At 37.5% G+C, this 23,380-nt stretch overlaps 2 protein-coding genes across 6 annotated transcripts in view; one reads left to right on the top strand and one right to left on the bottom strand.

Annotated features, from left to right (window-relative positions):
• Positions 1–1,064: 1,064 nt before the first annotated feature.
• themis2 (thymocyte selection associated family member 2) lies at positions 1,065–16,681 on the top strand. 5 transcript variants are annotated; one of them, XM_056761896.1, is made up of 7 exons: positions 1,065–1,232; positions 2,871–3,020; positions 4,043–4,183; positions 4,872–5,297; positions 6,111–7,285; positions 7,643–7,751; positions 8,433–8,568. In XM_056761896.1, exons 2-7 carry the CDS (start codon positions 2,924–2,926, stop codon positions 8,516–8,518), a joined length of 2,034 nt encoding a protein of 677 aa, XP_056617874.1. In that variant the 5' UTR covers positions 1,065–1,232; positions 2,871–2,923; the 3' UTR covers positions 8,519–8,568. The 5 variants fall into 5 exon arrangements, with proteins under 5 accessions (XP_056617874.1, XP_056617876.1, XP_056617875.1 ...); XM_056761897.1 differs by lacking the exon at positions 1,065–1,232 and adding an exon at positions 2,117–2,467; XM_056761895.1 differs by lacking the exon at positions 1,065–1,232 and adding an exon at positions 2,117–2,467 and having other exon boundaries at positions 2,832–3,020.
• Positions 8,602–23,380, bottom strand: part of rpa2 (replication protein A2) — a 44,935-nt gene continuing 30,156 nt past the window's right edge. Inside the window, exons 6-9 of the mRNA XM_056761899.1 lie at positions 10,809–10,925; positions 10,305–10,433; positions 9,922–10,016; positions 8,602–8,953 (exon numbers count right to left, since the gene is read on the bottom strand). Coding sequence (XP_056617877.1) covers positions 8,866–8,953; positions 9,922–10,016; positions 10,305–10,433; positions 10,809–10,925 — 429 coding nt within the window. The 3' untranslated portion in view covers positions 8,602–8,865. The remainder of the gene's footprint in view (positions 8,954–9,921; positions 10,017–10,304; positions 10,434–10,808; positions 10,926–23,380) is intronic.

Here is a 23,380-nt window from a genome sequence, read left to right as displayed (position 1 = left end):
TTACAGTTGATATTTTTAAAGGCCTGTCAGTCATCTCCGTCAGCTTTCAGATCTGTTTCTCATTGGCTGTAGCGAAAGTACCAACGTCATCAGCCCGATTTAAAATCCTAAATATCAAACATGTTTGATATGATCGGGGCGGCTAAAGCCTGGCTCAGATTCCAGGATTCTCGGCCAGATTTTATCGCGATTTCCCCTCCCGAGAATCTTTGAAAAAATCGGGCCTAGAAACGCGATCGGGCCCGAGAATCGGCCCAGATTATCACGTAATGTGAGGCGTTCACAGATCGAATCTTTCACCTCCCGATCTGCTCCGAGAGAAATCTTAGCCGCCCCGATCATATCAAACATGTTTGATATTTAAGATTTTAAATCGGGCTGATGACGTTGGTACTTTCGCTACAGCCAATGAGAGATAGATCTGAAAGTTGACGGAGATGACTGACAGACCTTTAAAAATGTCATCCGCAAAAGCTCCTGCAAGGGTACGTTGTACAGCGGAGATGGAGGAACAACATGTGGCAACAACAGGATTGTCTTTATAATTTATCCTCAAAAACATACCACAACCGCATAGATAAGGAAAAGAGCTTGGGAGATGTCGCGTCGGTTTTAAATGTACCGGGTAAATTAACTGCTAACGCGCAGCTTGTAGTTTCGTTCAACAGATTGTTATTTGTCTATTGGCACACATACATGCGTTTATGTGTTTGTTTTTATGCTGTATCTTATAATCACGTTGGGATTCATCTTTATTCTCGGCAGCAACAATTGTTTTCTTCCATTATTTATGAACATTAAACTTAAGCTGCTCGCCCAGAGCACAGTCATAACTTCAACCATAGTTAAAAATCATAATGCACCATCTGCTCAAAATACGATCCCGCGGCTTTAGACTGACAGACCGAGAATCATTCAGAGCGACAAAGACTCAGAATTCGAGTATTGAATATTACACACATTGCTACAGTTTTGCAACAATAAAGTATAAATCCTTTGCTACTAATTGCTACAGAAACATTTGCTTTTCACCGCGGATACGCCGTTGTAGCCCTACAGTTAAAATTGTACAGTTACACACTCTAGACCTTTTGCATAGCCGCTGCATTTCCTTAATCTATCGTGGAAATATACTTTTTTCATAATAGGACAAATAGATCACGTGAAATTAACGGCGATGTCGCTTTGTTTACTTCTGTTTCCCGGTGAGATGACGTAAGAGGCGTCCTCTGGTAAGATAATCTTAATATTATCCTGTATTTGGGTGTCTTAAAAATGTCTTTTGATGTGCAATTATGAAATAAAAAAATCCAATCAATAATTGTTTATTTTTGCACTTGCTACATTTAGTCTTATTTATAAACACAACTTTACCCCCAACGTTTTCTTCTCTGGACATTGCACAAGTTGGACACTGACATCTACTGGGGGGTGATGATATTATCTCCAGCAAGCAGCAGTCACATTTGATATCTTATTTCCAATGTGCTTAGCCCTGGATTTATGCTTCATGTAATAATAGTGATGTACTATGAAATTACAATATAGTAAATAACGAAGTAAACAATATGTTGTGATATTTTTGATGGGTGCAGAGTGCAGTTTTCAGAGCTATGACCAAGCAGTCCTTTATTGTAATTTACATAACAGTTCACTCGTTTGTGAGGTTTTATGTGGCGGTTCTGGCAGGCTTTTTATTTTATTTTTATTCAAAAATTATTCGAGAAACTTTATCATTAGATTAACAGAAATGTCCTCTAACATAGTAACAAATACAAAACAGAAGCGCGGAGCATCAAAAAAGGAAGTCTCTTGCGTATGACTCCCTTGAGACATCAAAAAAGAAAAAGGTTGATAGCGAAGACAGACTAGACAATTGTAATCCAATCAACAAAAATGCAGAAAGCATTATAAAGCACAGTTTGTTTCTGTACTTATTTGCCTTTCATAGAAGAGCTTTATTCATATTACAACATAAAGCTTTAAACAGTGTTTGGATAGAAACATCCTGGGTTTAAAAAAAATCTGGGTATAAAATTGTGCTTTAGAATGCTTCTCCATTTCCGTGGATTGGGTTACAGTTGTCTAGTCTCTCTTCGATATCAAACTTATTCTTGATGTCTCCATGGAATCAGTCTCTCCTTTAGCACTTGTATACGTACTGCCAGAAATAGATTTACACAACTAATACTCTTCCGTATTCGGACTCTTCCGCATTCGGGCCTATAGAGAAAGTGTAAGAACGACAATGTTTCAAAGAGTGACTCCAGTGGTGTAAAGTCTGTAGTAGTTAATAGGTTTGATTCTGGAGACATGGGTCCGAATCCACCTTTTGCCGAACTCACTTTTTTACCTTTTTTCAACACATAATTTAGTGCAGGCATTTGTTTTCAATGAAATTAAGAAAGTATTTGAAAATGGTCTAAAAGGAGTTTAATCACAATTTAGGTTTAGGGTAAATTCAGGGGTAGGTCTTTGTTATCTCAATATTTTTATAAATATAATGATTTACCTCGGTTATTGTAGCATAACAATACTAAGGTGCAAATATGATCTGCCATTATTTATATTACCAATAGCATCGAACTACTATTTACTCTTAATCCAAAGAAATTCATTTAGTGTAAATAGCATATCGCTAAGAAATGCTGCTATTTTCACAGAAAATACTGCTAATTCAACCTTGTGTAAATAGCATCTGTCGCTATTTTCACTAAGTGCAAATAGTATTGGTATGTATACAAATAGACGCTTTCATAATACATTCGAAACAGAATAAGAGTGAATCCATTTCAGAGTTAATAAAAATGCTTCACTGCTGTTCTGTTCAGTGGTGTTTTCTGGGCGTTTCTCGTTACTTCCTCTCTTAGTTTCAGTGTGTGCACACAAGAAGATCAGTTCAATGTGTTAGTGGTTGTCAGAGATGGGAGACCTCCAGTCATTACGTGACTTCATCCGCTGCTTGGATCAACAGTCTTTACCCCGCATCCTCCAGATTTGCTCCGGGGTTTATTTCCAGGGTAGGGTCCCATACTAGTTTTGCTTATATGACTCTATTTACAAAACAAAAATACATTTTTATAGGGTAACAAAAAAGATTGTAAATCCTGCTCACCGCTCCCTTTATACAATAATAATGTCGTATTAACGATTATGCTGTCAATTATACAGCATATCAATTCTCCTTTGTATTTGTAATTTCATTCCAGATTTATCATTAATTTATTTTAAGTTTTGTAATCATCATGGTCACTTTGTATGTCTTGACTTTGTTTAAAAAGGGAACAGGAATAAGAATACAAAATGTATTGTCAATAGCGGTTAATTTAACGTACGGGCTTGGGTTTTTACAGATCCATAAATGTTTACAAACAACTTGCTCACAACCATTACTTAAATAATTATGTTAACAAGTAATTATGTTAGTTTACTATTGAAAGGATCTTATGGACCGTTTCATCGGACACGCGCGCCTGGACTGAATTTAACTTCCGGTCTGTGTTTAGCTAGTGTCTAATAATATAACTTTTTATATTTTATTTAATTTCTGTTAATATTTATTTATCTTATTATTTTATTGTATAATAATTGTATCAGATAAACAATTTGTGGAATTATGTTGTATCTTAATATTATTAAATAAACAATTTGTGGAATGGATCCTGTAGTTTTGTGGCATTTAAAGAAACCATATGGGAGATTGACATGTAGTGGATGAGCTTGGTATCACAGTCTCAATTCAACATATTGATGGGGCAAGTTTAGTCAAGCAATAGTTCTTCTCGTGTTCTTTAGGTTGTTACAAGAAATACAGGCACTCTATCATTTGTGAATGTGTACCGGGAGTTAAGGGCAGTCCATGAACGCGGCAATGCGCAGTAACATTTATGTTGTTGTTTTAAAACCGTCTATGAGAACATTTTCTTTCTTATTTATTATCTAAACCAAATGTTTCACACTACAAAGACCTTTTGTGAAACAGAAAGCGTCTTTATAAAATAATACATAAATAAATAAAAGTAACCCAATTATTATTTTTCAGGGTCAGTATATGAGCTTTCAGGGAGCGAAGTGTGTTTATCTACTGGAGACCTGGTGAAGGTCATTGGTTTAGAGCTTTTGTCTGTATTTTGTGAGGACATTGGCACAGAAACTTCATATGAGTTGTCTACGGAATACTCAGGTGAGCCATAACAATTCACTCTGAATTTACTTATTTAACACAACCGTTTTTAAAGTAAAAAAGGTAGAGAACAATTGCTGTACACTTTAAGCTTTGCCTGCAGAGTTAGTGCAAAACTGCAATAAAATTAGATGAAGCTCTTGTATTTTGGTGTTTACAACATATTTATATATTTGAGTAAACTACTCTCAAAGGGGCCATAAATGAAAATTCCGCCTTAAATACCAACCCTCATGTAGTTTAACATCTGTATTTTTTCCAAAAACGGAAATTACGATAGTTTTGAAAGCTTTCTGACACCTCCATAGATTGCAAAAATGGAGGTCATACAGATGTTAAACAAACTGAGGGCAAGTAAATAATGGCAGATTTTTCATTTTTGTCTGGAGTTCACCTTCAATGATTAAGGTCATATAGCATGAGCATCTATTCTTACAGTGGCCTTGATGCCAGAGGTAGTTTCCTAGATATTTTCTTTATAGAGATAAAATAAGGAACCAAGTACAAAGCCTTGAACCAAATTAACTAACAAAATTACCATCTTATAAAATAAAAACCCATTCTGTATGGGGAACATAAATGGGCTTTTTGATTCTATCAAAATCTCTCATTACTCAGTGTAGCTAAACAAAAGGATGGTGCATTTTATAAGTATAATGCTTGTCGCTGTACATCTCAATCTCACTAGGTCAGTTCACACTCATCGCTGAGGACCTACCGTACTATACAATAGAGGAAATTGTGGGCTTGTGCCCTGTTGGTGTTGATGTCTGCAGCTCGTTCAGCTTTATCAGTAAAGATAAGCTGAAAATAGACAATTTCACACTACCCGCTGAAGAAGAGTTGACGCTCCTATCATTAGAAGTTGCTGAAGATGGAGAAAGACAAGCACGGTGTCATACGACTGGGCAGAACATGGTCTCTGCAGAGATACTCCTTCCTCTGTCCCTTAAGGGGGAGTTTTATGAGTGTGAGAGTGACCGTGGTTACTCTCTACAGGAAATCATGTCATCAGCCAGGCTAAGCACCCGTCGCTTCCGCAGTACGATTGTCAAGCATATTGGAGGCCCATTAATCTTCAGTCCCATTTACGAAATTAAGGCCATTATGCAGAGTGAGTACTACTGTTAATTATACTCTTTTTCAGTTTTCCTCATAGAACCTGGAAAGCAGGCGCTTTTTATGTCACATGAACATGGTCGTGCAATACAGAGTTTACTTAGAGTTAGTTAATGTGCTACATAACATGGATACTGGAATCAGGTGAATAAATTCATGTAGCTCAATGGTTAGAGCGCCAATGTCATTAGTTCGATCCCAGGGATTGCACATAATTAGAAGCAAATATATAGTATAATGCATTGTAAGTCGCTTTGGATAAAAGCGTCTGCCAAATGCATAAATGTAAATGACTCCAAATTATGCTCTCAATTGAAAATACTACTTATCCATTTTGGAATGGAGCACTACTCTTACTCACTACAACCTTATGCCACTGGAGTCGCTCTTAGAAATTGTGTCCCTCTCACACTTTCTCTATTCCAATCAGATACTGGTGGGCAGATTTATTGTAGATAATTTCTACCACAATGGCGGGCTATTTGTCCTCTGTATAAATAGACATTCCATTTAGAAACATTTAACGCATATTTTACATTTCTTTTTAGATTTTACATTTAACGCATATTTCTTTTTAACAAACCCATTCCAAAACGAGTTGCATGGAACTATTTTACGAATCATTTGATACAGCCTTTGTGAGTTAAAAAACATGATATTTAGCATTTTGGCTCTGAAGGAGAATTAAATCTGAGAGTTTAAACGACACAAGGTTGGGTAAATTAAAGTATTAAGAGACCATCACATAAATTTGATGTATGGAAGTGGTATTGGAATTAATGTTTGGATTAATTTTTTTTGCATTCAGTGAGGAAGGACATAGTCAAGTTCCCCTCCAGCCTAGAAGTGGACGTTGAGGATGTGACAGAACAGTTCCATGATTTAGTCTTTATAACTCCACTTTCCATGGCTGAAGTTGCAAGAAAACCACTCGAGTCTTTTCCCACTGTTGTGGAGATCCTGGATGTCCCAGAGGGCAAACAGTTCTTTAATACCCTCTGGTTCCAAGAACTGCAGAAAGACAGGCACCTGGTGCTACATGGATGGGGCCACACACCAATGGTATTAGCATCAACTCGAAAGGGGAGGAAGGGAAAACAGTACTTCCTAATCTCACAGAGATATGGTGGACGCATGAGGAGGAAGGCCAGAGAATTTGGATCAGTTTTTGAGCTATACTTAGCATCCATTCAGTCACCAGGCTTGAAGGTAAATGTGACGCAGCATTGTGAAGCAGTAGAGGAAGAGGGGGTACCTGCCCTCAGCGTTGGCGAGCAGCTTGAAGTTTTGAAAATGCCATTGCTGGATAAACTCGAGGGTAATTCTGAGGTGGCTCAGAAAGTTGAAAACCTAATTTGTAAACGGACCGTGGAGATAGATGACGAGGATGATGAAGATGAAGATGACAGTCAAGTAATCTCCTTGCCGCTGTTCATGGAAGGCCACTTTGTGGAAAAGCTATCTGACAACAAGAAGTACAATTTAACAGATTTAATTAACAAGTCTTTGCCTCTTGACGTTAAAGTTGTTACTCAAGATAAAGAGCTAGAAAAAGATCCCTTGACAGGCTTGACAGCACTTAAGCTGGAGGAGACTTTTATAGAGACTGTAGTGTTGACAAGCCTACCCAGTAAACCAGACATGTGCTTTGAGTTGCCAGTACGCTGGTTACAAATGTCTGTCTGTTTCATGTCTGAACCTCTGCCTTGGTACACTTGTGAGTCCCCCAAACTGCGTGTAGAGACTGTCACTGAAGTAACTGAGAATTTCTACTATGAATATCACAAACTCAAAAACAAAGTTGAGGAACCACCTCCTCGTCCACCAAAGAGGAGGCCATCATCATCGGAAGTGCCAAAAATGCCTCCAAAGTCTAAAACAGCATTTCCAAACCTAGCAAGCAATGTTACCAAACAACTGGATGATCTTTCTCTGGGTCAAACAATGATGAAGCGACCCTCTGTTCCACCTCCCCCTGATGATGTATGCATAAAATTGTATTCTTACGCTGAAATTTAAGGAAATATAAACTTGCAGATATTGTATATGGGTTTTACAATAATGACAATGCTTAACAAGAAACTCTATTTCCAATCAGCTATTACATTCTGATTAGAAAAGCAACTTTTGCCAAATTGCCCTACATAATGCACACTATTTTTAAGTATGGTGGTTAAAATCTTTAGCCTTTAAAATTGTAAATCAACACTTCTTAACCTCCTGCAAACACCATGTGGGATGTTTCACAACCCTGGTGATAATGCATTATCTTGTGTAAGTTATTAATTTAACTGGCTCTGCAGCTTTCATATTGGATTTGTTTCTTTTGTGTATCTCTAGATTTTAACTGAAGCTCCTCTACCATTGCCAAGGAAAAGCATATCGATACCAGAGAGCATCACTCAGCCTAACACATATGTGAAAAGATCTTCTATGCCACAAACCTTAGGTTGGTCATGTCTTTATATTGGCCTATAGTAAAATGTCAGCAACTTATGCCATTACAACTTTAAGGAGCCATTCATACAACATGCACTCCAATGATTAAAAACTCAAAATGCAGAATTTTATTTAAATGATTCACCATGGCTAGCATTTTTGATAATGATACCAATGAACAAGATGCTAATTTTAACCAATGAACAAGATGCCAGTGAAAGCTTGTGGAAAAATGTGGTTGGTCCAGTTTTAAATAAACTTCTTAAAGGGGGTGTTTACCCAAAGGATGAAAAATCTTTCATTTATTCATCCTCATATCATTCCAAACATACAACACAAAAGATTTTGTTTAAGTATGTTGGTAACCAAACAACACTGGACCCCATTGACTTATGTGTATGGACACAAATACCATTTTACCATTTCTTTGTGTTGCACTGAAAAAAGTTGAGACATTAGAGCATGGGCATCAAAACCATTGTATGTGGGTGGGACCACTCACCAATGATATTGGACCCGTTAATTTTTAGCACCATCAGTCAATCCATTCCATTTGAGGAATGCTTTATAGATTAAACTCAATTTCTGCCCCCTTACATGTTCTATACCTTGAACATTGACGCTTAGAATCAAGAGGTGTGAAATTAATAAAGCGCAGTCTAATATATAATTTTCCTTCTTCCCAAAACAGCAAGACGTCTTTCTGACTCCGATCATGATTACGAGTCTGTTGATGATATGTTCAAAAATTCCAATGACAGCATCATGCACTATTAGACCAACAACAACCTGAATTACAGCTAAGAAAATCCACCACTGTATCTATAAAAACCGGCAAAGAGGAAACAATGGCCAATAACGAAACTCAATTTTTTTAATGTTGCGACAAAGGAAAGCTTAACAAATGTACGTTTTTACCATGTTTTTTACACTTATTAAAGATACAAAAACCTACAGAAAAGATGTGGCGTGGTTACTGAAAAACAAACTTGCAACATCAACATGTCTTATAACATTAACATAAATTGTCCAACAGAATTTAACATCGTCTTTGTGGTTAACTGGCAATTTTGGCAAGAAAACACTTGGGCGAACGCTAATATCCACATTTGACAAGATGGTAGTTAGACCTCATTGTCTGTTGATCTAAAATGGTCCTCGTCGATGGTGGAGAAAATGTGTCCCTCGTTGCTGAGAAAATCCACAACCTGCCTATAAATGGTTAAGACAAATTTAATGACGACAGATCACTTGGCACCAGATATAAAGCTAAATTTATTACAAAGTTTTACATTTTTAGAAATAGAAACAGTCACTTCAAATGCTGCCTTTAGAAAAAAAGGTGACAACTAGCTTTTCGCATAGTGTAAGTGCTCATTGACATCTGGTGGTTAAAAATGAGGAAATTAATCTCTCACAGTTTAAGAATAAACTGTTTAAAAAAAAACAAATGTTGCGTCCCAATTCGCCTACTTATACTATGCACTTAAAGTATGTACTCCTTTTGTAATGGAAAGTAGATACATATTAGTGTAAATAAAAAAATATGCACACTTGGACATACTAACAGGAAGCGGAAGTGGCCGTTACTACCTAGTCAAAATAAAGCTCTTCTTACCATTAAGGTATTTATTCATTCATTGTTTTTTATGTAATGATAACTGTATACTTACATTGGTTAATTTAGTGACACATCAGTTATAAAATGTATTAATGCAGTGGATCCACACTAAAAACTCTGCCAACTCGCAGTGTGGTGTGGGTAATATTAGCCGGTAGAGTGTGCATCGTTCTACACTTCGAATTTCTACCAGAAGTAGTAGACCATCCAGGAATCTTTGGAAGACTCTTTTCAACATACTACAATTTGGGACATATTAATTCTAATTCCGAATACAATTTAGGATGGATAATATTCGCATCGGGATGCAGCAAAACAATAATATTTCAGGGGTAGTAAATAATAAGCATGAAATTTAGGTTCTGAAAAATCTCTTGTCGAGTCTCCTAATTCTTGGACTAAAGAGGAAGCCTGTTTAAGGGAATTTTAGATGAGCTATTCTCAACATTAATCTGGGGGGATTTGGATGAGCAATTTCATGCAAGAAAGAGGAAGAGAATCGTTCCATAAAAGCTCTTTATAGTCATATTGGGGGGTGGGTCATAAGGGAAGTTTTTACCTGATAACATTGATGCTCATGCTATTGAGTTTCTGCTTTAGGTCCTGCATGCTGATACCTTGAGGCTCATTACAGCTTTTGATCAAAGCCAAAACCTGCAGAAAAAAGATCAGAAAGACATTCTGTTGTCAGCAATATTTAAATAGCTTTCCTGTAGCTCAGTGGTAAAAGCATTGCGTTAACAACGCAAGGTTGTGGGTTCGATCCCAGAGGACTGCACATACCTATGTATAAATGTATATATATAATAATGCAATGTAAATCGCTTTGGATAAAAGCGCCTGCCAAATGCTTAAATGTTAATGTAATTACCAAAGATATGAATAGCTGCTTTAAGAAAACGGGTTAAGAGTTAAAATGAAGACCTGATTATCTTGACTCACTTGGTTCTGGTTAGCGCTCAATCCATTTATGAGCATCATATTTGCACCTGAATAGCCTCCTGATGATCCTGTGCTAGCCATGCTCGTATGTGATGTTGACATCATGCTCGTGCCTTTGCCACCTACCATCTGTAAAATGAATGTTTGTTTATCACAGTTTTCTACTCTGTCGAATGCAAATGTTTAGAACAGTTCATAAAAGATGCATATAGTATAACAAGCAATTTAATTCATCAATTCAACTTAATCATTTGAGAAATCTATAATAAATTAAAGTTCAGTAATAAATCTTTCTGTGTCCACATAATAAATTGTGATGTATAATATTATTGTCATGATAAATAACTTTTTAAGACATTAAATTCACTTAACCTTGGGGTAAGGTCTCAGTTTTTCTACAGCTCGAATGCAAGAACAAATAAGCGATGACAATGTCGAAGAGCAAATAACATGTGTGAGAGAGAAACAGAAGCAGAATGTGAGAAAGATATGGGACAGCCTCACCATGGCCTGTGGTTTTCGCTGTAGCATGTGAGCGTGCACAACCTCCAGCATGTGTGAAGTAACTTCGTTCATATCCTCCAGAGGTCTCACGCAAAACGCAACCAAAGATCTGTTATTCTGCAACAAGAACCAAAACAATAAGCTTCTCGGAGGAGAATCCAGAAAAAACATGAAGAAAAGCAGTAACACTTAGATTGCATGATTCTGGAAATTCTGTTTATCAAATAGTGTAGCACTGTGCTAACAACACAATGGCTAGGGGTTTGATTTCCACTACAGGAAGAACACCTTATAAAATCTTTATCTTGATTCTTTACTGTATTGTATGTTGCTTTGGATAAATGTCTGCCAGATGCCCAAATGTAAATGTGTAATGAAATACGAACTTTGTCCCAAGGCAATCACTTTGTTATTCGTTCACTTTCGGCTTTAAAACTTGACAGACTGCTTACATTCACACACATACTAGTGTTATATATTCACTATAGTCAGATCGTTCTATCGCTAGCCTGTGGATTGTCGATAAATTATAGTATCGAGGGGCGGGGCAATTCGCATATTTATCTATGACTAGCTGGATTTTGGGACAAAAACAGAAGCTTATGTGGCTAGAAAATTTTCAAGTATGACTGAAATTAGCATTCTATCAGAGTGTTAATTCAGTGCTGTTGGCAAACTTGTTACTTCCCAAGCACAGAAATACTTCCCACCGCAACCTTTTAAACGAGAGAAAGTGATCACCTGCAGGGAATCACGGCTGTACTGACATATATGTCGCACATGCTTAAAAAAAAAAAAAAAAAAATCTTGATCCTAATTTATCTGTATGTAACATTAAAGCTGAGCTACCGAGCTCTGTCATGCATTCTGACTTCTTTACACTGTTTAACGTGCTGGCTTCTCATGTTTAATATGGCCAACTTGTTAAAAAAACGAGTCGAACGTATGACATAGTATTGCTGTGCTTGATACACTCCCCCAGCACTTCTCCCAGAAAAGCATGGCAAGGCGAAAGAAAGAGCTTGTGCAAGAGCCAACCGATGAGCGAGACAAGCTTACCATCAAGATTGTCTATGCTGCGTCAGGATGGGCTGCGCAGAACTGCAGCTTGTAACTCTTGCGATGGTTAAGTTTAGGTGTGTCTGTTTGATCACGGCATTTCAGTGATGGATTTTATATCAACGGTGGATATAACGCTGGATTTGTAGATCATTTGAAACTAGGGGTGTAATGATACATCAATGCCACGGTTCGGTTCATACGACGGTTTTTGAACCACGGTTCAGTTCGGTTCGATGTGTGGGCAGGGTTCATGCCATGGCACAAGCAATGCTCCAGAACACTAGAATCGTTTTAACTTAATAATAACAACAACAACAATTTAACTTGTTTACTAGAACTTTATTGACTTCAGTGTTAATTATTTCCTTTTTTAAATATAAAACTAATGTAAACTTAAACTTGTTAGAACAGGACTCTAGACAAGAGGTTCTCAGCCTTTTGCAACTCATGGCCCATCAAGGACTGTTTAAAAACATTCCGAGGACCACCTTTCCAAATATGAAAGTATGATCGTGTAGTGTATTTCGGGGGAAACTATGAGTTTGATCACAGTAAAAGACGTATAATTAATGATGACTAACTATACCTGTTTTATACACTTAATACACGGATTCGGCAGACCTGATAATAGCGACAAACTAAATTCACTCGTCTAGCGAGTGATCCGCAGGTCGTATATCAAATCTAAGAAATATTACTTTCCTGGCCTTGTAAAAATAACACTCTTACTGTATGTAGTACAGTACCGCTCCAGAAATTATAACGAAATCAAGCAGTTTAAGTGACGTTAATATGTGATAAAATTACACAGCAACAGTTTAATTGTTGGTAACAAATGCGGGTTTATTTACTACACTAAAGGGGAAACAAACGACTGACTAACAAAATAACAAATGTTAACAAACAAAACATGAAACATAAATGCAGTAAAGAAAGGTAAGAAATAGACAAAGAGTGGCAGTTTTACAAACAGCTATTCACATCTGCATGAACCATCGAGGATAATCTCCTTTTGTAAAAAGGGGCTAAAGCTTAAACGCAGCTATTTAGGATATAGTTGATACTTGCATTGGTTCCCTGAGTGTGCTGGGACAAGTTCTGTGCGCGTTGAAAAGGTTCTATGAGTCCTGATGGTTTCAAAGCAAGCGGGTGAGTCCGTCTACTTCTTTCTTGGAGCCGGATTGGCTGACGAGGGTAGGACGAAGTTAGCCGATGTAAACTGCCGGATGAAATGTCTCCAAGGGAGAGACAGGTCTCGGTGACGTGCCGGGCAGGAGCGCGAGGACACGAGATGAGCCGAGCATCGATAGCTCAGTTTACGGCTGCTTTAAGCTTGACGGGTTCACGCCCTTCAAAGTGAGTTATCCAATCTGATGAGCTGATTTTGGAGCGAAACAAAGTTTCTTTGTTTTGCTTAGTAGCTCATTTGCATTCAGGATCACTTAGAGGTTTGGTGCTGTAGAACTCTTAGAATGACATAAAATCGATAGGATCGAAAACACGTTATTGTGCTATACATCATCTTTCCAGTAATGAAGAGAGAAACATTTAGATATAAAACATGCCAGGGTTATAAGTACATTGACAAGAAGTTCGTACAAGAATGGTAATATAAGCAGAATACAACTAAACACAAATGCTTTTGAGGTTATAGGCGAGTCCGAATAACATGGGGACAAACATACAATGTGGAGATGTAGGTTTGAATTATTTGAAACTATTCTTTTGTGGTTAACAAGAGGGAGACTTCAAGACTTGACTGACCATTTGCCCTCATTCCTGTTAACACATCTGGAGTCCATGTTAGTGTCAACGACCCCATCCTCCCTGTTGGGATTTCTTTGAAGTCCACGAGTGTTGGTTGGGATTTATCCTGGTCAATTGATGGATGTGTTACAAGAGGACAGTTGGATCAGACTTGCTGGCGCCGATTAGAGTTCCACTGAGAGGTCATGTCTTAACAACCCTCAATGGTCCTCTTTATTTCAACACCCGGATCTCTAATCAATGGTGCGACCCCTATTGAGAGGTCAGGATATTTTACGATGTTCCAAATGGTCACCTTTGATCTGGGCAAGATCCTACAATCGTCAGCGACTTCAGATTCTGATTATCAGCATAACAGTGATGAATTTATGAACTACTTCACTAGTAAAATCCAAGACATTAGAGAAAAATTTATAACAATGCAACCAGAAGTGAAACCCGCTGAACAAACTAACTTAAGCACCCCTAAGGAGAAATTGCAATTATTTTCTAGAGTAGATCACGATGAACTCTCTAAAATTATTAGATCATCCAAATCAACAACATGCGTGCTAGACCCTATACCAACAAAACTACTGAAAGAAATGCTCCCGGAAATTATAGATCCTATTCTTAGTATTATTTACTCATCTCTGACATTAGGACATGTACCTTAAGCATTTAAGGTGGCTGTAATAAGGCCCCTTGTCAAAAAACCCAAACTCGACCCAAGAGAACTAGGGAATTACAGGCCTATATCGAATTTACCTTTTATATCTAAAGTTCTTGAAAAAGTAGTTTCAACTCAGTTATGCTCCTTCCTCCAAAGGAATGACCTTAATGAAGAATTCCAGTTTGGATTTCGAGCATAGCACGGTTTGATCAGAGTTACAAATGATCTGCTTTTAGCGTCTGACCGTGGCTGTATTTAGTTATTGGTGCTGCCCGACCTTAGTGCTGCATTTGACACCATTGACCACAGCATACTCTTACACAGACTCGAAAAGTACGTTGGCATTAATGGAATAGCATTGAAATGGTTTAAGTCATATTTATCTGACCGTCTTCAATTTGTAGCAATAAACAATGATGTGTCCCGCAAACCGCAAGTCCAGTACGGTGTACCACAGGGCTCAGTCTTAGGGCCTCTGCTCTTCGCATTATATATGCTACCTCTAGGAGATATAATAAAGCGACACAGAATTAGCTTTCACTGTTATGCTGATGATGCTCAACTTAATATTTCCTTGAAGCCTCATGAAACCCAGCAGTTCCATCCAATAAAGGAATGCCTAGTTGATTTAAAAACTGGATGAGTAACAATTTTTTACTATTGAACTCGGACAAAACCGAAGTGTTACTTACTGGACCAAAAACCGCCATACGTAACAACCAAGAATACTGCTTAACTATTGACGGATGCTCCATAAAATCCTCGTCGTCAGCTTAGAATCTTGGCGTTGTATTCGATTATAATCTGTCATTTGAGAGTCAGCTTTCCTGTAGCTCAGTGGTAAGAGCATTGCGTTAACAACGCAAGGTTGTGGGTTCGATCCCAAGGGATTGCAAATACCTATGTAAAATGTATAGGATAAAGCAATGTAAGTCGCTTTGGATAAAAGCGTCTGCCAAATGCCTAAATGTAAATGTAAATGAGAGTCATGTTGTCAACACCTGTAAAATTGCATTTTTTCATCTTAAGGATATATCTAAACTACGTCATATGCTGTCACTGTCAGATGCAGAGAAATTAATTCATGCATTCATGACATCAAGACTAGATTACTGTAATGCACTTTTAGGTGGTTGCCCTGCAGGCCTATTACAAAAACCGCAACTGGTTCAAATTGTATTACAATCCTCCACGTGCATTACGCTCTCAGGCGTCCTGTCAGTTAGTAATACCTAGAATTTCAAAATCAAGTGCAGGTGGTAGATCCTTTTCTTATCTAGCGCCTAAACTTTGGAATATTCTTCACTGCACCATCCGGGAGCCAGACACACTGTCAATTTAAATCTAGACTAAAGACGCATCTTTTTAATCTTGCATACACTACACTTCCATAATATTAATCCTCAAAGGATTAAGGCTGCATTATTTAGATCAACCGGAACCAGGAACACTTCCAAAAACAAAATGATGTACTTGTTGCATCAAAGAGTGCAGAACAGTACTCTACTCTCAGCCAGTCTTGTCTTTTTGTTCCAGGGATACCGCAGGATGCAGTTCATGCCCAGACCTGATGGCAGAGTTGAGAATGGGACAAGAGCTGAGATGATAGAGCTGGATAAAGGACGTGGCAACTTGACACGATTTTTCTACAACACTTCAAATGCTATTAGATTGTTAATGATAATCTTAAATCTATAATTTACCTTATTCGTAAATGTATTTATTTTTTATTCAGCCTTGTTGTGCAAGCACTGTTGAGCTTGTGCAGAGGCAGCAGCTTTTGCCAGAGGGGAACTGGAATCCCCTGGTTGGGCATGGGTCCTGAGTTTATTTCTCAATTGGAGTTTTGGGTTCCTCGCCACCGTTTGCATATTGTTTTGCACTATTGCCTGGCCGGGGGGGCTGATTTAGAATTTAGACATAATTAATATTGCATATAAGAATTTATAGTCCGTTTAATATTTGACCTGTGGTTCTCTCTCCTATGTGTGATTCCACTGTGCGTGTTTGTTTGCGTGTGTGATATCTTAATGTGTGTAAGTATATATGCATATTGTGTGTGTGGAGCATTTGTATGTCTGTCTTTTGTTGTTTTCACCTTTTTCTTGTTTTTACAGGTATATGCCTTTAGTTGTTTTTCATGTATTCAATGTGTCTCATGTACAGCTGCTTTGTAACAATGAAAATTGTAAAAAGCGCTAGTTAAATAAAGTTGAGTTGACCGGAAAATATTCAAAAAGCACAATGTTATACTCTGCTGTTAATCTGTTATGCCACAGCATCAGATTTAGTCAAATCAGCCAAATAGATGAAAACATTGGGTCTCATTCACTAATAATTGCATAGATTTTTTGTATTTAGACGCACATTTGAACCTCCCCTTGTCGTCATTCAAGTCAAGAGTACTCCAGACAACCCCCTGTGGCGGTGTCTACAGACGCGCTCTCGCAAGTAATTTCAAGTGCGCAGTCCTTAAATTCAGTTCATACACAATAAAACACTTTTTACACAGACACGCAGTTTGCAGAGTTCTCGTTAGCCGGCTGTAAAAGCACAGATATTCAGAGAAACCTCGCAGCTCGAGCTATAGTCTAACGCAGCTTGTCTTATTCTTAGACCGTATATGATGAAATGCATTTAAATTAAATATAGGCCTACATCTTCGCGTCATTTTATATATATATACATATACATATATATATACATATACATATATATATACACATATATATATACACATATATATATACACATATATATATACATATATATATATATATATATATATATATATATATATATATATATTATATATTATTTAAAATATTTAATTATCCTGAGATGAAACATACATTTTGTCCTTTTGTCTAAGAGAGATGGAGAGAAACGAAAAGAATTGAATTGAAAGAAAGAGACTGGTGATTTTCCATACGTGTGCTTTCAACTGTTCCTATCTTTTCTCCAGATCAAGGCTTCCTGTAACAGGTCAGACACACAAGAGGGGGACATTCTATTCATTAGCCCTAAAAAAATGTTTTTGTATTCTGCATCATATTTTCTCACCACACACTTTAATGCTTTTGCTTGCACAGAACTTTGCTTTTCAGAGAACTACCCATTTTATAGTAAAATCATTTACTGTAACATAATCTATATTTGAATTTCCCAACACCAGATTAAACGTGTTCGTTCAATCTGACATTGTGACGTATTTGGTGTTAAGACATTCAAATATATACTGTATATATTTTTAAGGTAATGCATCTTGACTCCACTATAGTGTTTCTTTAGCGTGTTTCTTTAACATGTTAACATAAGACTAATAAATCATTAGAAAATAAATTAATATGGCGGTAGTCTACCACTGTCTTTACGGCCCACCAGATGGCGCTCCTCTAGACTTACACTTTAGAGAGGTGGCGCGTACCAGCCATTATTTTTAATAGCAGCAGAGTCTGGGGTGATGTAAGAAAAAAAGAGTAAATAAAACTTAATTGAAATGTATTTAATACATTAATAAATCAATTAGATATTAATACAAATAATTGTTTAAGATTTAATTATTATATTGATAATTATTTAGATTGAACTCTCAACGCTTTTCCATATTTAACGCACATCTTTTTAAAGCTACTATCTTCCTTTTTTTGTTGTGAACAACTCCTATTAGAGAACACAATTCCGTTAATGTCGCCGAGTGATTTTGGGCCCATCCTTTGTTGTTTGATGAACATTATAAACAGATATCATTATTATGCTGCTGCCCCTTTAAGAGCTTGCGCAATATACTGGAACTGTTTGGTCACAAAACTAAATACCTTTACAAGGTTTCTTTTTAATATGGGAATTTTGACGTTATCTTGTGTTTATATGTCTGTTTCAGAGTAAGAAAGATAACTCTGTTTAGTATTTTGTGCTCTGCGTATCTCAAACAACCTGCGAGACCTGAAGGCTTTTAGTGAATATTCTTCATGAAAGCTGCACTGATACACGTACGGCTTCTATCGATAGCGACTTTTAAATAAATAGTATTTAAATGTGCTTTTGCCGTTTGGAGAAACAAGTCCTGACAGCAGCGTATTTTTGAAAAGTCGCGTGACTTTGTAAAACACAGATATGATTTAGACACTTTTAAGGAGAATTAGTTACGGAATATGAATTTGTTATTTCTGTCAATCTATGTACATTCTGGCCATTAACAATGCACTGTCATCAAATTATTGAGCATGATCAAAAGTTGCTGCACTGCTGCTTCTAGTTGCGAAGTGATATGCTCCAACCTTCGCAAGGAAAAAAGCGTGCATGTTCGTCATGCGCAGCTGACGCATGTGATGGATGGGGCCCAGGGGCAGGGCTTAGCGGTACGCCTTGGGAGTTTCGTGGTTCGTATCGATGTAGGTGTTTCGCGGATCATTCGGTTTGAATATAGTTACATCCCTATTTCAAACTGAAAGATGGTGCGGTCCCCAAATGTGAAAAGATGCCGGACATGGACTTCAAACTAGACCCACCTCTAGCAGCTTGTGTTTTTCAGGAATTAATTGTAAGTTAGTAAATAATAAAAATGTATTTATATAGCACATTTATCTCAGCAGTGCTAGTTACAGTTTGGCCATAACAAACACCGTGTTCAAGCATAAGGGTGTCCATCAGTGCACATGGCACCAGGACACCCTTGGCCGGAGGTCGATGATCGACTTTGTGGTTGTTTCATCTGACCTACGGCCGTATGTCTTGGACACTCTGGTGAAGAGAGGGGCGGAGCTGTCAACCGATCACCACCTGGTGGTGAGTTGGATCCGATGGCGGGGGAGGAAGCTCACATGTTGTTCGCCGGCAGTCATCTGTGAGGGGCTACCGGCTATCTTTTTACTTTGTTATTACTTTATTAAATGTTTAAATGTTTGCTGGTTACCGTCTCCTTCCTTTTATTGAACCTTGTTACAATATGTTTTCGAAATTGTTAAAAAAATTAAAATAGAAGGTGCAAGGTGGATGGCGGGTGGCAGTTGATTCCAAAGACGGGGAGCGGCAACAGAGAAAACCCCATCACCTTTTGCTTTCAAACGTGAAGGCGGGACAACTTAAAAAGCCCTGTCAGAAGATCTTAAACTTCTGGAGGATGAAAGACGAGTAAGATGATCTGCAAGATAAGTTGGAGCTTGACCATTGAGAGCTTTAAAAATGAACAGCAAGATTTTGAATTGAATTCTATAACAGACAGGGAGCCAATGTATGGTGGCCAGGATAGGTGTTATATGATCAGTTCTCTTTGCCTTGGTCAACAGCCTTGCAGCAGCATTCTGTGCTAACTGTAAACGTCCAATCGATGACTGAGGGAGTCCCAAATACAATGAGTTACAATAATCAAGGCGTGAGGAAATGAAAGCTTGAATTATCCGTAATTGATAAAAACTGTTTTTAACTACTGAATTTATTTGCTTAGTCAAGCAAAGTTCAGAGTCTATAATAACACCAAGATTCCTGACCTGTGATGAGACTGAGGAGAAGTCTTTGCGAAGCTCCTTTATAACAATACTTCCGAGCTTTGGAGGGCCAAATACAGTTATTTCAGTTTTTGCTTCATTTAGTCGAAGAAAACTACTAGATAACCAATTTCTAATTTCCACAAGGGACGCTAATAAGGGTTCAATGGAAGCGCCAGCTTTCAATGGCAGGTACAGCGGAGTGTCATTGGCATATAAGTCAAATGAAACATTATGCTTCCTAATAATATCTCCCAGAGGTGGGATAGTTATAAGAAAACACTTTTATAATAGACTTTTCTGTCCTTATACGAGCAGACTGTTGAACCGTTTGATTGTTTTAAAAAGTTCCATAACCATTTTAAAAAGTTCCATAACCACAGTTAAATATGTCCCTATTTGCGGGTAAGCTTTAATAATAAATGTGTCTTTATTTAAAGATAATCTAATTTCCACCACAGCACAAATGCAATGAAGTTTAATATTACATTTAATAATAACATTAAACAGTCTTCATTTAACATATCACCAGGTAAAACAAAACGGTATACATTTTGAACACGCAACAGTATGTAATGTAATATTCTTTTTCAAAGTTGTTTTAAGTTGTTATATGAAACTCATTTACAAAGATTACCATTAGTGATCATTTTACACCAAAATGTGCATCAGTGAAAACTATCACATTGATCATGCAGGAGAGGGCAGTTTGCACAAACTACTTCAATATGCCTTTGAAGACCTTTGACCTAACCTCCTCGTTAGCATGTCCATCTTATAAACCATTGCAAACCGATTGGTGGTTCGAGGCTCGCTCAGTGCGGGCTAAAGTCATGTGACAAGCAGCTATATCAGAAATGAATGTTACAAAGCGACAACAGAAGGCCTACACACTTTCTTTCAGCCAATGAGTTAGGGGGAATGTACCATGTAGGATTTGGCCAGACCAAAGGTAACCATTTGGGGCATCGTAAAACACCCTGACCTCTCAGCAGGAGTCTAACCGGCGCCAGCAAGTCTGATCCAACTGCCCTCTCTTAAGTATCCATCATTTGGTCAGATTCTAACATCCTCCCTTGGACTTCAAAGGAGTCCCAACGGGGAGGATGGGGTGTTTCTCCAACGATGGACCATTTGGCCTAAAAGGAATGTGGCCTATGTTTTCATCTCCTCTTGAAATTGTCTGTATTTTTCCTTAATCACAAAAAGAATGGTCTAAATGGATATACCTCTATATGTCCACATTGTATGTTCGTGCCCATGTTATTCGGCCTCGCCTATAACCTCAAAAGCATGTGTGTTTAGTTGTCTTCTGTTTATATTTTCACTCTTGTACAAACTTCAGGCCAATGTAATTATAATCCTGGCATGTTTTATATCTAAATGTTTGTCTCTTCATTCCTTGAAAGATAATGTATAGCACAGTAATGTGTTGTATACAAAACTCCTTTTATGTCATTCACAGCACCAAACTTCTAAATGATCCTAAATGCAAATTAACTAATAAGCGAAACAAAGAAACTTGATTTCGTGCCTAAAATCATCTCATTGCATTGGATCGCCCACCTTGGAGGGTCGTGAAGCCCCCAGGCTTAAAACATCCGTGAACGGAGCAATCGATGCTGTTCACAAGTTTCAAGAACACCTCCTGAGACCCGTCTCTTCGGAGACAGTTTTTCCATTTGGCAGCTACTTCGGAAAGTTCGTTTCTGACTTCATCCGCCAATCCAGCTCCAAGAAAGGACCCGACGGATCGAAACCATCAGATCTCTGAAAACCCCTTTTCCACGGGCACCAGACCTTGTCCAAGCACACTCAAAGGAAACCAATGCAAGTATAGAAACTATATTCTAAACAGCTGCGTTTAAGCCGTAAACCCTTTTTACAAGGAGATTGTCCTCGATGGTTCAAGCAGATGTGAAAAGCTGTTCGTAATACTGCCACCCCTTTTGTTTGTTAATCTCTTACCTTTCTTTACTGTTTTTATGTTTCATGTTACGTTTGTCTTAACGTGTTATAACTAGTTAGTTGTTATGTTTCCCCTTTTAGTATAGTCAATGAACACTTATTTGTTATCTACAATCGAATTGTTGATGTGTCTCTCTATCACGTATTAACATCACTTAAACTGCTTGATTTTGTTATAATTTCTGGAGCGGTACTGTACTACAGTAAGAGTGTTATGTTTCCAAGGCCAGGAAAGTAATATTTCTTAGATTTGATATACGATCTGCTGATCACTTGGTGGATGAGTGAATCTAGTTTGTCGCTATTATAAGGTCTGGTGAATCCGATAAAAGTGTATAAAATAGGTATAGTTAATCATCATTAATTATCCGTATTTTACTGTGATCAAACTCATAGTCGCCGAAATACATTACACAAAATATCACTATTTTTATAATTATAAATGAGCGCGGACCGTAGAAAGTAAACTGAACAAGGCGAAAATGTAACAATTATTATAATGAGCTAGAACAGAGGCCGTGTGAAGACATGAACATAAAAACATATTTTTTTCCAAAATATGCCGTTTATAGACAGTTTTTTTAAATAAAAGTATGATGAAATAGTGCATTGAACTTCGTTTAAACGACAAGCATTGAACTGTTTCAATTCTCTCCATGTAAGTAGGCTACAGGCTTTTAAAAACAGATTCCACTTCTCAGTTGATGGGGGATGGGGACTGGGAGAGGTGGGAATGTCTCGCTTTTTGAAAGAGAAGAGTTTAGAATTATGTATTAGAGTATAAGAATGTCTTACCTGCAGGGTGACAAATAAACGTAAGACGCTGTAACACTGATAAGAAACTTAACTCCAAACATAAACGAAACATCTTTGCCAAAATATTACAATATAATTGTAATGCTCCTAATTTACGAAAAATATTAAACAATTTTAACATTACATTCTACATATTAAAACACTAATGACCTCTCTTTTAAATCACAGACAATGCATTTTTTTCATATCTTCTTGATCAATACAGCACTTTATAAAGTTATTAAGGTAAAAATCCCTGTTTACATTTCAATCTGCTCTTAAATATGCTACGCAACTTCTCAAAAGACACTTCTTTTGAGTTTGCGCTGAAGTGTTTTTAGGGTGATTTCTTCCTGCAATATGGGGTGGGGGTTGATGGAGGTTGTGTGAGCAGCAACAAAGAGCTGTATATTAAGGCACTTAAAGTGCAGGGTTCAGATAACTCTAAAGTATACCCTGGCAACATTCATTTCTAAAATCGCGTTCATTTAAAAGAACTTTGAAAAAAAAGCCTGACATTATGAAAAGTCTACTGCAGAGACATTTCTTGATTTATGACAACATATCCCCAATGTATGTGAATGTAGCCTACCAACATGTACACGTGAATGTTTATAACTTAATCCAGGGTTAACATCGAAGAAACCCAGCTGTGTTTGCAGGCTGTGGTATTTATTCCATATTGGGGATATATGCTGATAATCCGACTATATTATATATCACCTTTGGTTTTCCATGAAATAAAGCTAAATCATGTTAGAGTTTGGTTTTGCCATTTTTTATGAATGACACACATCGCAATACAAACGAGCAAACACGCACAGGCACAGGCACTCTGATCT

Source organism: Triplophysa dalaica, chromosome 12 (assembly GCF_015846415.1).
Source record: "Triplophysa dalaica isolate WHDGS20190420 chromosome 12, ASM1584641v1, whole genome shotgun sequence".
NCBI classification, from domain to species: domain Eukaryota; kingdom Metazoa; phylum Chordata; class Actinopteri; order Cypriniformes; family Nemacheilidae; genus Triplophysa; species Triplophysa dalaica.
This window is presented reverse-complemented; position numbering and strand designations above follow the sequence as displayed.

Bases quoted from the DNA above. Each gene is read 5' to 3' on its own strand.
- themis2 (XM_056761896.1), top strand. From the start codon at position 2,924: ATGGGAGACCTCCAGTCATTACGTGACTTCATCCGCTGCTTGGATCAA. The intron at 3,021-4,042 runs GTAGGGTCCCAT...ATTATTTTTCAG, and splicing joins CTCCGGGGTTTATTTCCAGG to GGTCAGTATATGAGCTTTCA. The intron at 7,752-8,432 runs GTTGGTCATGTC...TTCCCAAAACAG, and splicing joins TTCTATGCCACAAACCTTAG to CAAGACGTCTTTCTGACTCC.